The sequence below is a fragment of the Odontesthes bonariensis genome, chromosome 14, assembly GCF_027942865.1.
Source record: "Odontesthes bonariensis isolate fOdoBon6 chromosome 14, fOdoBon6.hap1, whole genome shotgun sequence".
Taxonomy (NCBI): Eukaryota; Metazoa; Chordata; class Actinopteri; order Atheriniformes; family Atherinopsidae; genus Odontesthes; species Odontesthes bonariensis.
This window is the reverse complement of record NC_134519.1, coordinates 14335208-14350716: the sequence shown is the minus strand read 5'-3', so window position 1 is coordinate 14350716 and position 15509 is coordinate 14335208. Positions and strand designations below refer to the sequence as shown.

The window sequence follows — 15509 nt, the reverse complement described above, 5'->3', positions numbered from 1 at the left end:
TTAAATGCTCAGGTTTCACATATTTTGACAGTATACGTTGCTTTACCTTATCTAATTCGGACCAAAACAGAGAAAACCTTCAGATTATCTGGGAAATTCAGTTATTTAGTTATTTGATAGCTTTGTAAGGCTTTGATGATACTGTGAAAGGTTGTGGTCCATGAAGTCCAGAAGGATTAGAGTGAGCTCTTTTTCCACCAGTTTGTTTATTTGTCAGATTCTCAAATCTATTTGTGCTGGCTCATGACACTTCTGAGAAAATCTTCAAAGCGGGGGACAGCTGAATGTGGAGCAGTAGCCTCCTCAGCAGGTTCATCTGCAGCCTTTTCCTCATCAGCCATGGGCTCTTCAGCAGGGGCAGCGGGTTTGGCATGACGCAGGCGGCAGTTGTAGTCGTACTCAGGGTCGCAGTCAGGATCAGGAAGGATTATGCCATCCTTGGTTGACTTTGGGGCCTCAATGCTGGAGGGTGAAGCAAACTTGCCACAGTTGGGATCATAAGGATGGCAAAAGGGTGTGGCTGGTGCTTCAGGGCCAGACTTGACCGGGGTGCAGTCTTTGTCATAGTGCACAAAGCAGTCGTGCCCCTCCTTGGTCTTGCCGCGGACTCCGAGTTGGTAGCGGACCTGGTTAAGTGATTGATTTGTGTGTTTGGTTCAAAACAGATGCAAAGCAGATTGAAGAACAATTGAAAGTATTATTCAACACCCATTTCATTTAACTACACCATTTAATAAACCAAATTAGGAATAAAAGAATCATTCAATGAGCAAGATTACACTGAATTAGCCAAGAAGAAACTATTCAAACCTACTAACAGGACTTCAGATTCAGACCTGGTGCTCAGGGAGCTGTGGAGAGGGGTTGCGCAGGGCAGCAGCAGCCGCCAGTATGCAGTATGGGTTGTATCTTGGGTCACAGGCCAGAGGTGCAGGAAGATGTGCAGGCTGAACCTTGGGAGGATACTCCAGGACGGGCTTGGTGAGGCCGGACAGCCTGGTGGCAGTTAGGGGGTTGCAGCTGGCATCAAAGAGAGGATTGCAGTGTTGCTCTTTAGGTGCCTCTCCTGCAGCTAGGTGAGCAGGAGCAGCAACGTTGCTCACGCACAGAGGATCCACCGCTGGGTCACAGCTGGGGTACAGGTGGTAGTAGCCAGTAGGGGCTTTATGGACCAGAGGGGGCTGGCAGTAGGGGTCCTTTGGGTCACATTTAAGGGCAGAATAGGATGGAGCTGGACCCAGAGCGGGGCGGTAGCCATATGCTGCCCTCAGGTGGTACTGCAGGCACTCCACATCTTCAGGGTGGCAGATTCTCAACAACTCAGCCCTCTGCTCTGCAGTCAGAAAGGGCTCCAGGACAGGAGCGTAGTAGTAGTAACCAGTGGGGTTTTTAAAGGGCATGGGCAGCACAGGGGTGAGGATGGGAGCTGGCACCTTGGCTGGAGCTGGCTCGTGGGCAGCAGCTTTGGGAAGGACGGGGTAGAGGCAGTAGGGGTCAATGTAGGGGTTGCACATCCCAATGGCAGCAGACTTGATGGGGGAAGGCATCACCACTGCAGCCTTAGGCTTGCTTGTGGACTCAGCGATGCATTCTGGATCGTCAGAATCAGCACAGGTCTTATAGATTTGACTAAGGTGATTGAGGTAGTGGTTGAATGTGGGTCCCTCCTCGGATCTGTGCTTGTTCTGTAAGTAGGCCATATACAGGCGATCCAGGTCCTCAACCTGAGGAACAGGGTGAAATGGAGACAAAATGATGAAACCTGTTGTACTCCAAAAATAAAAGCCTGCAACTAAAAGTAGAACAAAAAAAATCTGATTTAGAACTTAATAGATCACTCCAATAATTTGCTGGAAAACATATGCTTGTTGTCTTTTTTTCTGTCTTTGAAGTAATTAAGTCTGACTTCTAAACAACAGAGTCCCCCTAAGCAACAAATCATTCATTGTTGTCCCTTGATTGCAGAAATAAGGAAGTCTTTCTCCTAAACATCTCCTTACATATTTGATAAAAACTAAACCTTAACTCTCAACTTTTAAAGGCAAAACAAGAACTATTTCACAATCATGACTGTGAGAAACTGAATAATTAATGTGAAGCGAGCTCCACTCACTCCCTCCTGGTTGTGGCTGTCCATAAAGTACTTGTACCATCCCCAGAAGTCAGGCACGCGTTTGAACTGGGGCACAGCCAAGACGGGTACATTCCGTCTGTTGCGAACCAGCTTTTTCAAGTTGGCAATAGCCTCTGCTTTCACATCATCAGACACTGCAGCCACTGTGGGGTGTAAGGAAGGGAGCGAAAGAGAAATAAAGTTATCATGCCGGTGCCAGAAATAATACTCAATGAAAAAGGATTTACTTTCACTGAAACACACCCTGGACTCCGTATGTGCTTAAATCTACAGTCACCATATATTTTCTTGTGTTCACAGAGTTGATTTTACCTTGTGTGCATGGTACATCAAATGCTACTCTTGTTTTGTCTGCCACAGAGGTAACTTTACTTCATCATTTATAATTCAAACAAATACCTAAGAGTATTTGTTTGAATTTCCACTTGAAAAAACACTGCTAAATTCACTGCAGTAAGTCTAGAACTGTAAGTCCCAAAGGATAAACCTTGAGCTCTGGTCAAAAGATACTTGGAAAAATTATAGAATAAGTCTCTGTCTTTATAACAATGAACCAGTAAACACTCATGTTCTGAAAAATCTCAAGCACAAATTTGATGCAAAAGAGAAGGAGCACGATAATGTTGCATTCATTTCAATCACATTTGAATAAATGATGCCAGGAGGCTTCTACAGTGCTGTTCTTTGTAATTTTATCCAGCCTAGTCCGAGTGCAGGGTGGAAAGGGTTTTACACAACACAACAGCACAAACTAAAGCCTCAAAAACTTAAACGGCAAATACTGAGCTTAGTTAAAGATTTGTAAAAAAAACAAACTTATTTTGAAGGGTCTACTACATTAGCTGTACCTGCTTCATATTAGGAAAAAAACAACATCTTTCCCCTCGTGTTTCGTATTTCTGCAGCATCTCTAGTCACCTTATCTCTGAAATGCTCCGTTTTAACTCCTGTCTCTTTAAGACCCCTTCCACCTAGCTTAGTCTGCACTAATTAGTCACCAGTAACTTAGATATGGTAAATAGTTTAAGGTAAATGGTGAGGCAGCTGTTGTTGATTTGGGTGGGAGAGAATGACATCTTTATGTGTGGACTTTCTCTTAAACTTTATATTGACAAAAACAAATGAACTATTTAACACATTGATTAAACCAAAACGAGAGCTTTTACAATGTGATGATGCAAATCACAAAAGCTGAACACTATGACACTCCCAAATATACATGGCAGTGTATGTTTGAAAGTGAGCAACAGTTTCTGAATCGGGAGCAACTAACATGCCACGTCACACGTGCTCACCTTCCTCCTGCTCGTGCTGCCCCACTGGAACGGCCCCCAGAAATTCTGTAAAAACACAAGCAGCAACCGCATTAGCAGCAGCAATATTTGCCAAGTCAAATCAGATGTTGCGCTTACCCTCTGCATCAGGGAAAGCGCTGATCTACTAATAAGCCTCTGGTTAAAACACGGCAGGTTCTGGAGCTCTGGCGCCCCAACATAGGCAGCATCCTGCAGATTAAATGTCCCCTACTCCTCCCTCCTCCTCCTCCTCTAGCCCTCCACCAAGCCCCAAGCATGTTGCATCGTTTAGCTTTGAACTATACTGAAGCAGTTTATGCCATTACAGGGGGCCTCCTCAAAGTTAAACTGTAAAACTACAAAGAATGGGCCCTCACACAAACCAAGTGCTAATATATTGTAAAAGTGGGCGGTGGGAGGGACAGGACGTGTCTGAGCGTCTTCAGCTCTGCTGGGGTTTCGTGCCAAGGTTTTTGACTATAAGAAAACAGCCAAGTAATTACTGAAACTACCAGTTCTCCTCAGTTCTTAATGTGGAAAACTTCCAAAAGCAGATATAGGTGTGTCTTTATGATTCTTGTGAGTTTTTTTTTAGCTCGGCAGGGCTAAGAGAGCATCATGGTATGTTGTTTTACTGCTAAAGAGTCAATGGTAGCAGACACCTTTATAACTCAGATCAATGTGTCATTCTTCAGGACTGGACCACTACCAGGTCCAAATTGTATCTGAAGTTCTCTCACAATGTATTTTAGACCAAAAACGTAGGTAAGAAAGCAATACTTAGATAAGTGACAACACTTCAAAAACAGGCTTAAAATCCTATAAGAATCAGCAGAATTGTGCACATAAATCTCTGAGAGTTATTTTTTTCTTTTCTTCTGTTAAACTGCAAGAACTGATTGAAACTGTGGGCTGCACGGTGGTGTGGTGGTTAACACTGTCACCTCACAGCAAGAGGGTTCCTGGTTCAAATCCCATGCTGGTGCCTCTCTGTGTAGAGTTTGCACGTTCTCCCCCTGTACGTGAGGGTTCTCTCTGAGTACTCCGGCTTCCTCTCATCACCCGAAAACATGCATGTCAGGTTAATTTGTGACTCTAAATTAATCCTTGGTGTGAGTGTGGATGATTGTCTTGTTTGTCTCTGTGCGGCCCTGTGATGGTGGGTATGGAAAATGGATGGATGGATTGATGTTTGAAATTGTCTAGTGGTACTTGTTCCTGGCTGAATACTGATTAACACTACAGCTACTATTGTGTTAGACAGCATTGGATTCCACAGGTTTACCAAATAAAATAAAATCAGTTCATCATTTTCACATATGAGGAAACCCAAATGAGTGTGGCATACACCAGATAAGAAGAGTCTGGAGACATAAAGAATACTTACAATGTTCAAGCAACGGTAGAGGAATGTGGGGGGAAAAAATAATAATAATGCTGGATGGAAAAAAAAGTTTTGCTTTGCCAAAACGTGTTATTGCATAGTTTGAAATCAAATTTAACTATAAAAAATGAGTTCCCAGTAACAACCCATCCATTCTGTATCAGACCATTTCAAGTCATTAAAATCCATATAAGACCTGCTGCTACAATTATGCTACGGTTTCACAGAATAACCCCCCCCCCAAAAAATTTCATGACCGGGGATTACTAGAAGGAGAAAAATACATCAAAGGGATCAATTTGACAATTCAGTTGTCAAAAAGTTTTTTTAAAAAGGCTATGTTTAACTGGTATTGTGACATTATTATAAACTATTATATAAATAAGTCTCATTTAAAATACATGATGTTTTGTAGCTGAGCAGTTTTTTGTTTTTTTTAAATGTCAAACAGAAAAGTAACTTTATCAGTTTTCATGATTGCAGTAAAGTGTTTTCTTCTTATGAAACAAATTAGAAGAAAATATATAGTCTAAGGAATCTGAGGTAAAGGATTGTAGCTAATACCAGAGATGAGTTCTAAATCTGTTAAATCTTGTTACTGAAGTCTCACCTGGTATTAAAACAATTGCCAACAGGAATCCAGTGTGGATCAGGAGAAGCGATGGTCGCCCAGCACGTGCCATTTTCTGTTTTATGTGCTTTCTGAGGGAAGAAAGCGTAACAATATTTAGTGTATTTGCAGAAGGAAACTCAAGCAGCATACTGTAATGTTACAATGCAACTAGACTTTGACTGATCTTTGTGTCTTGTTGCTTTTTGTGGAGTTTTTCAGCGAGCTGTGAGATATGGAAATCCTTGAAAAGACAACTTATGTGGAACAAAGGGAACACTTTTATTTAACAGGCTGATGCCAAGACAATAGAGAGGATTGAGGACAGAGCTTTTCGGGGATTACTGAGAGAAACAAAACGCTTCAGTTATGAATATCAGAATATCAAACAAAGTGACTGAACTCAACAATCAAACAGCCAGAGGCTTGATGTCCTTTGTTATATTGCTGTTGAATTACAGCTGCTATTCTCAAAAAGAGAATTTGTCTTCTACAGTTTCAGCCCGGCTTGTAAAGCTTCTGAGTTTCTCACTTTCAGACAAATTGAAATCAGTTAAATTTCCAGTCAGTCATTTTTAAATGTAATTACTTTCAAATAACGTCATCATCAGTCCTTACCTGCAAAGGTGCCGAATATGTAGCCTCCTGTGATCACCTCTGATCCAGCGGCTCTCTTGGGAGGGAGGGGGGTTGTTGCACTGTGGCTATCTGATCAGTCTAAACTCTGTAGCTCTCTGCTCCCCTGTGTGGGACAGACATGCAGGGAAACATTTTTAAGGAGCCCCGTTGATCATTAAAAACAAAAAGGCATGTCATACAGCTCAAACATGCTGTTAGGTGCTCCAGGATTGGCTCCTGCACCACTAAACATTCAACCAATAGTGATCCTGTAATTAAGAAAGGTGAGCAGCACGACTGATCTCAGAAGAGAAACATTAAAAAGGTGCCATGTGGTGCGGAGTTTCTTTCCTCGTATGTGTGGAATTTGCAGTGATTTACAAAGTGACATTGTATCTGAGTTTATATGCATTAAATAAGAGTATTATCCTCTGATTTACTTCTGTTAAAAACTGTTCACTGGTTTGTGTTGATTCACTTACATTTTTTCCCTGAAAACACCTTTTCTCTATAAATTTACAGCAAAAAATAACAATTTCTGAAATACCTTCAGTGTTGCATCAGTATGTTGGCAAATGTGTAAGCAACATTGTCTAGGATGACAAGAGCATGACTTTATTTTAGTGATGCAATGTTTCATCCAAGGCTCTGTCGCACCAGCTTGTTTGATAATGTTTCACAACTTGGTGTCAGGTGTTTTATACTGGACAAGGAAGCTGTTGGAGAAAAACAAATCTGAGCCAGAATAGTTAGATTTGAGATAAAAAGATACTTGAAAATAAAAAAAAAATCTTGCCTACAAATTAGCTTGCTTATTTGCACATGCATATTTTACATGAAACAACATGAAGGAAGCTTGAGTTGTTAAGAGAAGCAGGCCTCATAAAGAGAGCCACTAATGAAGCAAACTGCAGCTGCTCTAAAGGGCCAAGCCATTAGGATCAGCATGCCAGTAACTCTGTTTGGTTGGTCCAAAATCCTGATGCCTGGGTTGTGCCACGTAGCCTTCACAGCCTGCAGCCTGTGGAACGTGCTGAGTACTGTGGGAGCTATGGAAACTGCAAAGTATGAGCTGGAAAAGATCAAACAGAGCAGGCAGCCTTTGAGGGAACAACAGCCCTTGACACATTCCAGCACAAGCGTATATCTTTGTAAGGTGGACCCAACTATATTTCAACAACTTTTATCTACACAGAGAGATATCTTCATAACAACAAAGTTAAACAACTGTAATTTATTGCAACATTTTACTTCTAATTGTAAGCTAGCTGTACATAAGTCATTCCTGTCTGACTTTTAGAAAACTATTACTATCAATACCATCACGTTGACCTTTTTTCATCCATTTTCAAACAATTATTTAGCTTTTGGCAAACAGTGTCAACCATTTGTCTGTAACCTTTAGCAACAACAGCCACTTATTTCTAACTTTTAGGTTATAAAGTTTGCTCAGCTAGAATAATTCTGTCGAAAAGATGGTTAAGAATTATAACTGCTACTAGTGAGGAAACAGTCTTGTTTTTAAAAAATAAAAGGATTTTCTGCCAAATTTGGATCAGAAAACATGACTTACTATAGTGAAACATTTCATACCCCGATGAGCAGATAATTTAATCATTTTGAAGCCAACTGGGACAAAACAACAACAAAATGGTGGGAATGATTCATGTCAGATAAATCTGTTTCTTAAAGTGGTGAGCTAATTAACCACTGCAGAGACTTCACAGATCATTTACCATTTCTATCACTCCAATTTCCAATCACTCTTATCACTCTACAGATCTTCAGTTTGCAATCCCAGCTCAGAGTAAACTTATCCAGCCCACTGTACCTCAGAATTTTGCATTTTTTTATTGCTGCAGTAAGTTCTCATCAACAATTATATAGTTGACTTACTTAGGAAGGAAACTAACTAGTGATGCTCTAATTGTACTTTTTTCCAGTGTTTTCTAAGATCTAAAATGACAACCATAAGAGATGGTTAGCTACTTACTTAAAAGGCTCAATTTGGGGTTTATAATCCTTACAATAGTTTCCTGACAAGGAGTCAATTTCTTGTTGGATGATTTTTCCCTGTCTGAATTCCCTTTTTTTAATTGAATGACGCATCAATAATCACTATAACCACAACAAATGAACCCACCATTTCAAAAACAAACCTGTGGGACACAAACTTGGGGTTGGATGTAGCTCAGTCATCATCTTTCAGTTTAAAGATTGTTGGTTGGATCCCCAACTTATCCATTCTACATGTCAATGAGAAACTGATGCATTGCCCCCAATGTGTTCCTAACGTGGAAGAAAAAAAGCTTTTGCTAAATTTGATGTAAATATCAGTAAAAGCAACAGTTCATAACATTTGCCTTAAAAATTGCAGGAATGGACTGACAGCCCAGAGTTAATGGAGCTGATATATGATGGAGTCATGGCGGGTTTTTTGTTTTGTCTCTTCCCTGTTGGTCCACCATTATGTTTCATCAGCATTTCTATTGGCGATGGAGTGGTTTTTAGGAAAGTGGGAGAGTTGAACACATGGCTTGTAATGAGATCGTGCCTAAAAAAGAAATTGGTGCCAACTGTCTCTGGTCAAACAGTGGGTGAAGGAAATGTAATCAAGTATGGTTAAATCTGCCACTCAATTACTTCTCTGGTGCGAGTTCTCGGGATAGGTACAAGGCTATGTTCTCTCTCATATGGTCATGATGTGCTTTAAGACTCATTGATGGTAACATTTTGCCAAGTTTGTATGATCGTGCTAAGCTTTACTGTCGAAATCTCAATTAAGACGAACTCTGGTAGCACAATTCACCCCTAAATGGCTGCAAACGCTTATAAAGACATGGTTGAAAAAAGAAGCAGCTGAAGTGTTATGTCAGTAGCATTTAGGCCAAAGTATGTCACAAAGGGTTTCATTATGACCTCTGGAAATTCTGACAAATTGTGAAAGATTTTAGACTCAATAAATACTGGTTTATTCTCACTTGATGTTCAACTGATGTCTTAATGCATTTACCATAAAGATCTGCATATGGTTGCACCTGAATTTGGGGTTGGCTGGTGAGAAGAGTGATGAAAACACTTTGAAAGGCTTGGCAGTAGCCAGTCCAGTGGGTTGCATGATTGTACATATATTACTCGCCTCCTCATTTTCATTCTCAGTTGCCAGTGCTGGCTCCACATTAGTTTATCAGTAGAGGAGCTATAACACTCTGTCTGGCAGTAATCTTGTAGTAAATAATATAAGTCAACTTTTGTATCATCATATATTGCTTGTTACACGTTCAGGTTTTTAAGCTAAAACATTGTTATTTTTCTGAACATTTTGATAATATCTTAACACGAAGCTCCTGGCAACTTCAGAACAATTCAAAACTGAACCTAACTAAATAAGCTACAGCGGCTGAGCATTATTTGCTACGGCTGTTCCTAAATGCTGCTCTTCTAAAGTCACTTTGTTCCTGAGGACACGTGTCCCTCGTCTATGACTGATGATGACTCGGCCTCGGTAATTTACACATTTCTGAGTTAACGGAGCTTTAACAGAAGGGAAACAAGCTGTTGTCTTTTTCAATTTATAACACAACTGCCACCAGGAGACATCTGTCTCTTTTTGTGAGAGGAAATCACACAGGACAAAGTTCTGTCTCACAAAAACTCACAAAGGGTATCTTGTGTTTGAGCAAAAATGTCTTTAAAATACAGACTCTTGTTAAAGGATTATGTCTGCCAGATGTTTTTAAGTAAGTACTTCAGTTGTAGTTTAAGTTGCTTGAACAGTATCAACAGATAACCATTATACAATCATCAAGTGGAGGTAATGAACCTCAAAGATTTCATTATTAATTGTCAATAATAATTGTCAAAACTGATAACTTTCAGCCGATCTGAGCTGTTTTTTCAAATCCCTGTCCTCCTGGAACACACTGACATCTCTAAGTCATATAAATGGGTCCATTATCAGGGTTTCCTTCAGAGCCTGATGAGAACTAACAAGTTCAGCTGAATTATGTGTGGTATAGAATCAAAGACCTCGTCCCCACAAACACAGGCAAGTATAAAAAGACAGCGTTTACTGTATATTTCAGCCTATTGTCCACACACTTACACGTTTTCTTTTTGGTCGCTGCAAACTAAGCTTTGTGAAAATCCGTCCAAGGAAAAGGTTTTTGGGAGACGTTTATTTCCAGTGTTGTCATGTGAACAGAGAAAATAGAGGTTTGGGCTTGCCAAATCATAAATTGTGCCATTAATTACTTTTTTACATCTCTGTACATGAATGCACAGTTATTTGTAAACTATACTAAAAAAAAACTGAGGCTGAAGAATGCCCTTCTTCTACATCATCCAACACAGAACTCGCTGCCAACATTGCGGATTTGGATGAGACGTGATCGGACCTCTGGTTGGGGGGTAACTTTGAAAATGAAGTCGCTGTTGCTGTAGAATGGTCAGAGAATACTTACTGTTATATTAACATGAGTCACTTTACCCACAATGTACATTTTTTTAGCAGGTCAGGGATTTTGGAACTAGCTGTGCGCATGTGAACTGGGCCTTAAACATGCAGGGCAAAAAAGTCCTGACAACCAATATTTGGAAATGCTGTGTTAAATAAGGAAATTGACATCAGCTGATAATCAGATTTTAACATACCAACTGCAAAATGCCAAACACTGCACCTGCTAAACACCAGAATGATACTTATCATTATAAATAATACCACGGGGTAAACTCAAGAGGACCGTTAACATTACTGTTGTGCAAAAATGATTTAATATTTAATTCTTTGTCCAGCATAGAAGTCATTTAATTTCTAATAGACAATCTGATACTTCACATGTGTTTGTGTGGGACAATCACACATTTCTAAAGCATTTTAAAAGAAACACACAATTTCTGAAACGTTGAAATTGTGTTTGTTTTTTCTAAATTAAAGTAAGATTCTGTAGAGCTAGTTGATAAACAGTAATTTGCTTGAGTTTGAGTGTAATTAACACTACTGTCTTGTGTGTAACTTTTGGATATTTCTGTGCTGTGCTGTGCTGTAAAGTTTGCTGCTGTGCTGAATCTGTTCAGCCAGCCTTCAAAAGCCTGCCGTTTGCATTTTATATTCCTCAAAAGGCTCTCATTACTGTCCAACTTGTGCTGCATAGTAATAAAACTACATCTAAAAAGCATCAACTGAAAGTATAACTGTCCTTCAGATTCAGCTCATTGCTGCTGACATTCAGGGAGTCTTTCTTTAAACATTCAGTTTTGTAAACGATAAAATCCACATGAAATAAATCCAAACAATCCAAACTGATCATAAAGAATTTATCTCTGTTTCAATACAGAAACTTTTCTGGGTCTCTCGCATCTTCTGCAAACGGCATATTTAAGGAGTTTTCTTGACTGTGGTGATGTAATCCACAGACACACAGCAGGCTGGGGGCTGGTTTAAGCTTGATGCCCACAGTAAAAACTGAAATAAAATGTCCCCGAAGCAAATACCTCTTATGTGAAGTAAGCATTGGTTTCTGTTCTCTTAAACGTTACTACATTTCATTGTGTTTAGTGGCAGTTTATCACCCTCGTCATCAGCACCTGCTGATCAAACCTGCAGGTTAAAAATGTTACTAATGTGTAAAAAACAACAATTGTATAACCAACCTTTTTTAATGAGCTCTGTAAAGTAAAGGAAATAATTACGCAACAATAAAGAATAAACCACATAAGATCATGCAGCACATTCAGGCTACCTAACCTGTTATTTCAAAGTTTGTTCTTTATCTTAAACCATCACTTTAGAGAAATATTACACAAATCCTGAGCTGTTTTCCACAAGAAAAACAAATTCTCGACAAATATTAACATCAGCTGAAGATACTTAAATGCACAGCATGTAATTTCAGCTAATTGGACCAGTCATGGCCTGAGGGAAGTCCCTCATAATAAGGGGTAAACATTGATGGCTGAGCTCAGTGAAGGAGGAGGGAAAGAACACATTTCTGTTGTTATTAATAATACAATAAAGCTGGATATTGCACCAGGAAATTGCAGTCTTGCAGCAGTTTAAATCACAAAAACACACATTTTTAATGAAATACACAGTGAGCTAGGTATAAACCAAACAAACATTGTGAGTAGTCTGCACTATTGACAGCCTCAGTGTTACATTTCCAGATCAGTGTGTTGTTGCGCTGTTCGCTCAGGTCTCAACCTCCAAAATTCCGCTTGAAGTCATGAGACGACAACATTATAGTTGGTCACAAAACAGAAAGCTCTGTATTTGACTGATGAACAGACGTTCTTTTGGGGCCACCTTACACAACTTTCAAAGTAGTGTATATCAGCAGGACGTGTGGTCCTTGTGTCCATCACATTTTGTGTGTTTAGCTAAGGGGCGTTAACACTCCTTATCCAGGGAATAACAATTTTCAAAAAGATAAACTTGGCTAAAGCAAAAGATTTGACATTTCCAATCAAATTTCAAAGATTAGTTGATTAAATAATTGCATAAGCTCTGTTTTGAGTCACATCAGATGACTTCTATCTGTACGTGCTTATGTGTGTCTTCTGATCGCAGATGTTTAAATTTTCAAGTCTGACCAGTTCAAGGGAAGAACATTGAATTTGCAGCAATAACTGCATTAGGGTTGAAATCATCATCGGAGAGTTGTCGGATATAAAACATTTAATTCCTATGTACGATAGATCCTCTTTCAGTATCAAGAAGAACAATATGCAACTAAAATGTTAATTTAAGAGAATATCCACACGCACTTACTGAGCTGTGTATATAATGTGCAATTTATGGTTTTGACAAGGGTCATATGTCTAAATTCCTCATGAAACAGGAGACACAGCACATATAAACCCAAACATGCAGAGTGTATGTGGCTATCACTCACTTTCATAGAAAATAATTTGAATTATTTTAGCAGACCATCATTTATCACACGCCATCTGCAGAATGTTTAGGGGTGACAGCATATGGAGCCTCTGCACAATATGTGTACAGTATAATTACACTCCTAACAGGTGTTCTCCTGTGCACTAAAACCTGCAATCCAGTTCAGGAGCAGTCGAAGACATGAGCATGATACAAGCTCATAATTTTAACATACCTTATCCCTGAGATCTGAAGAATTTCACAACATCTGGAGAGGATGACAACTTTTTGAGGATGTTTTTAAAAAAATCCTGAAACTTGGGCAACTATGAAAGGAAATGATATGTCATTAGACGGTAAATGATCGGTTTGCTATTCGCAAAAAAATGTAGAGGACGAAAAAAGGAGCAGGTATCATTCATCATCCCTTGGAGGATGTTTTAGTCTCTGTCATTGGATAAGATAGTTGAGAAAGTAATTCTTAAAAATATATTTGAAAAATAAATCATGAGTCATGAGATTAAAACTAAAAAAATATTTTAAAAAAAGCCAAAAAAACATTGTATTATTATTTCTACAAGCCAAAGATTTTCTCATAAAGCAGGTTTGTGGGTTTGTGGGTCAAAGGGGTGCAGGGTTATAAAAATTGAAAGGATCTGGGAATGCACTTGCTGAGAAGGTTGCAGAGTGGCTTCCTGTGGGTCTGACAGTTTGTGAGGTCATAGGTCAGCAGGAGAACTGTATGGACATGCACAGGAATATGTGCAACATCCTCTGTTTCTGCAGGTAGTCGACATTTAACACTCATTAAAATCCCGCTCCAAGGAAAGTAAGCTGTCACTTTTGAGTGATTGTTATTCCATTCAGTGAGTGTTGCATTTCCTGTATGGAGATCATCCCCCATCATGTGAAGAATGAAGGGATACTATGTGTGCTGCAAATGTAACACCGTCGTTTTAGGAAAGATACTGCTGTGTTTTAATTCTTACTAAATTTTCAGTAGTTTATGCTGGATATGGGAACAGAAAGCAATTTAATGGCGGGTTTCACTCACCCGAAGGGACATTGGTGTGCCTGAACAACTTTATTCTGACTACTGACATTAATCTAAACAATAGAGTATTTTAATTGTCGTGTTTAATTTCAATTCCTATTCCTGTTTAGATGTTCTAGAGCATACTCAGAGTAATAACCCAGATTAAGTCTCCCAACGTAGTTACTTGCGGGTGGTCACCACTTTCAAGCTTGGAGGCCTAACAGAGGCCTAACAGAGGCCTAACAGAGACCTAACAGAGGCCTAACAGAGGCCTAACAGAGACCTAACAGAGACCTAACAGAGGCCTAACAGAGGCCTAACAGAGGCATGACAGAGGCCTAACAGAGACCTAACAGAGGCCTAACAGAGGCCTAACAGAGGCCTAACAGAGGCCTAACAGAGACCTAACAGAGACCTAACAGAGGCCTAACAGAGGCCTAACAGAGGCCTAACAGAGGCCTAACAGAGACCTAACAGAGGCCTAACAGAGACCTAACAGAGGCCTAACAGAGGCCTAACAGAGGCCTAACAGAGACCTAACAGAGGCCTAACAGAGGCCTAACAGAGACCTAACAGAGACCTAACAGAGGCCTAACAGAGGCCTAACAGAGGCCTAACAGAGACCTAACAGAGGCCTAACAGAGACCTAACAGAGGCCTAACAGAGGCCTAACAGAGACCTAACAGAGACCTAACAGAGGCCTAACAGAGGCCTAACAGAGACCTAACAGAGACCTAACAGAGGCCTAACAGAGGCCTAACAGAGGCCTAACAGAGACCTAACAGAGGCCTAACAGAGGCCTAACAGAGGCCTAACAGAGACCTAACAGAGGCCTAACAGAGGCATGACAGAGGCCTAACAGAGACTTAACAGAGGCCTAACAGAGACCTAACAGAGGCCTAACAGAGACCTAACAGAGGCCTAACAGAGGCCTAACAGAGACCTAACAGAGGCCTAACAGAGGCCTAACAGAGGCCTAACAGAGACCTAACAGAGGCCTAACAGAGGCCTAACAGAGGCCTAACAGAGACCTAACAGAGGCCTGGGAGCTTGAGGGCTCTATGCATTATCTCAGTTGTTTCTGGGACTATGCTCTTCTATGCTCAACTGTTACCTGTCTTCAACTCCCACATCTGTTTAACTTCTTCTTCCAGCCATGGGTATTTTCTGAGCTTCTCGTGCTCCTTCTTCTTGATGTTCCCTTGTGATTGCCACATCTGTTACTACTGCCTTCTTCTGTAGTTTGTTGGCCACTATAATGTCCGATTGGTTAGCCATCACCTGTTTAGCAGTCTGGATCTGGAAGATCTTGGCTCTGTCATTCTCCACCACCTTTGGGGGTGACTTTGGCACCCATACTCAGCACAGATGTTCCTGTACACTATTCCCCTCTGGGGTTCCATTCATGCTGTACCTGTTTACATTTTACACCCCACTACTCTGTGCTCGACGGTTCCAGCAGCCTCTTTGCACGGCCTGCAACTGGGATCCCGTCTTGTGTGGTAGACCACAGAACGCTGTTGCTCTTGTGCTCAGGGCCTGTTCTTGTGCTGCCATT

General features: G+C 40.5%; 1 protein-coding gene across 1 annotated transcript; it reads right to left on the bottom strand.

The window, feature by feature from the left end:
- Nucleotides 1-227: 227 nt before the first annotated feature.
- On the bottom strand, nucleotides 228-15168 carry and2 (actinodin2). The gene is made up of 5 exons (XM_075483294.1): nucleotides 15066-15168; nucleotides 3430-3474; nucleotides 2114-2277; nucleotides 837-1724; nucleotides 228-626 (listed from the first exon to the last, which is right to left on the bottom strand). Exons 1-5 carry the CDS (start codon nucleotides 15166-15168, stop codon nucleotides 228-230), a joined length of 1599 nt encoding a protein of 532 aa, XP_075339409.1.
- Nucleotides 15169-15509: the final 341 nt, after the last annotated feature.

Excerpts from the sequence above, each read along its gene's own strand:
- and2 (XM_075483294.1), bottom strand. The coding sequence starts at position 15,168 with ATGTGGCAATCACAAGGGAACATCAAGAAGAAGGAGCACGAGAAGCTC. Across the intron at positions 3,475-15,065 it reads GATGTGGGAGTTGAAGACAG|AATTTCTGGGGGCCGTTCCA; the intron begins GTAACAGTTGAG and ends GTGTTTTTACAG. Across the intron at positions 1,725-2,113 it reads ACAGCCACAACCAGGAGGGA|GTTGAGGACCTGGATCGCCT; the intron begins GTGAGTGGAGCT and ends CCTGTTCCTCAG.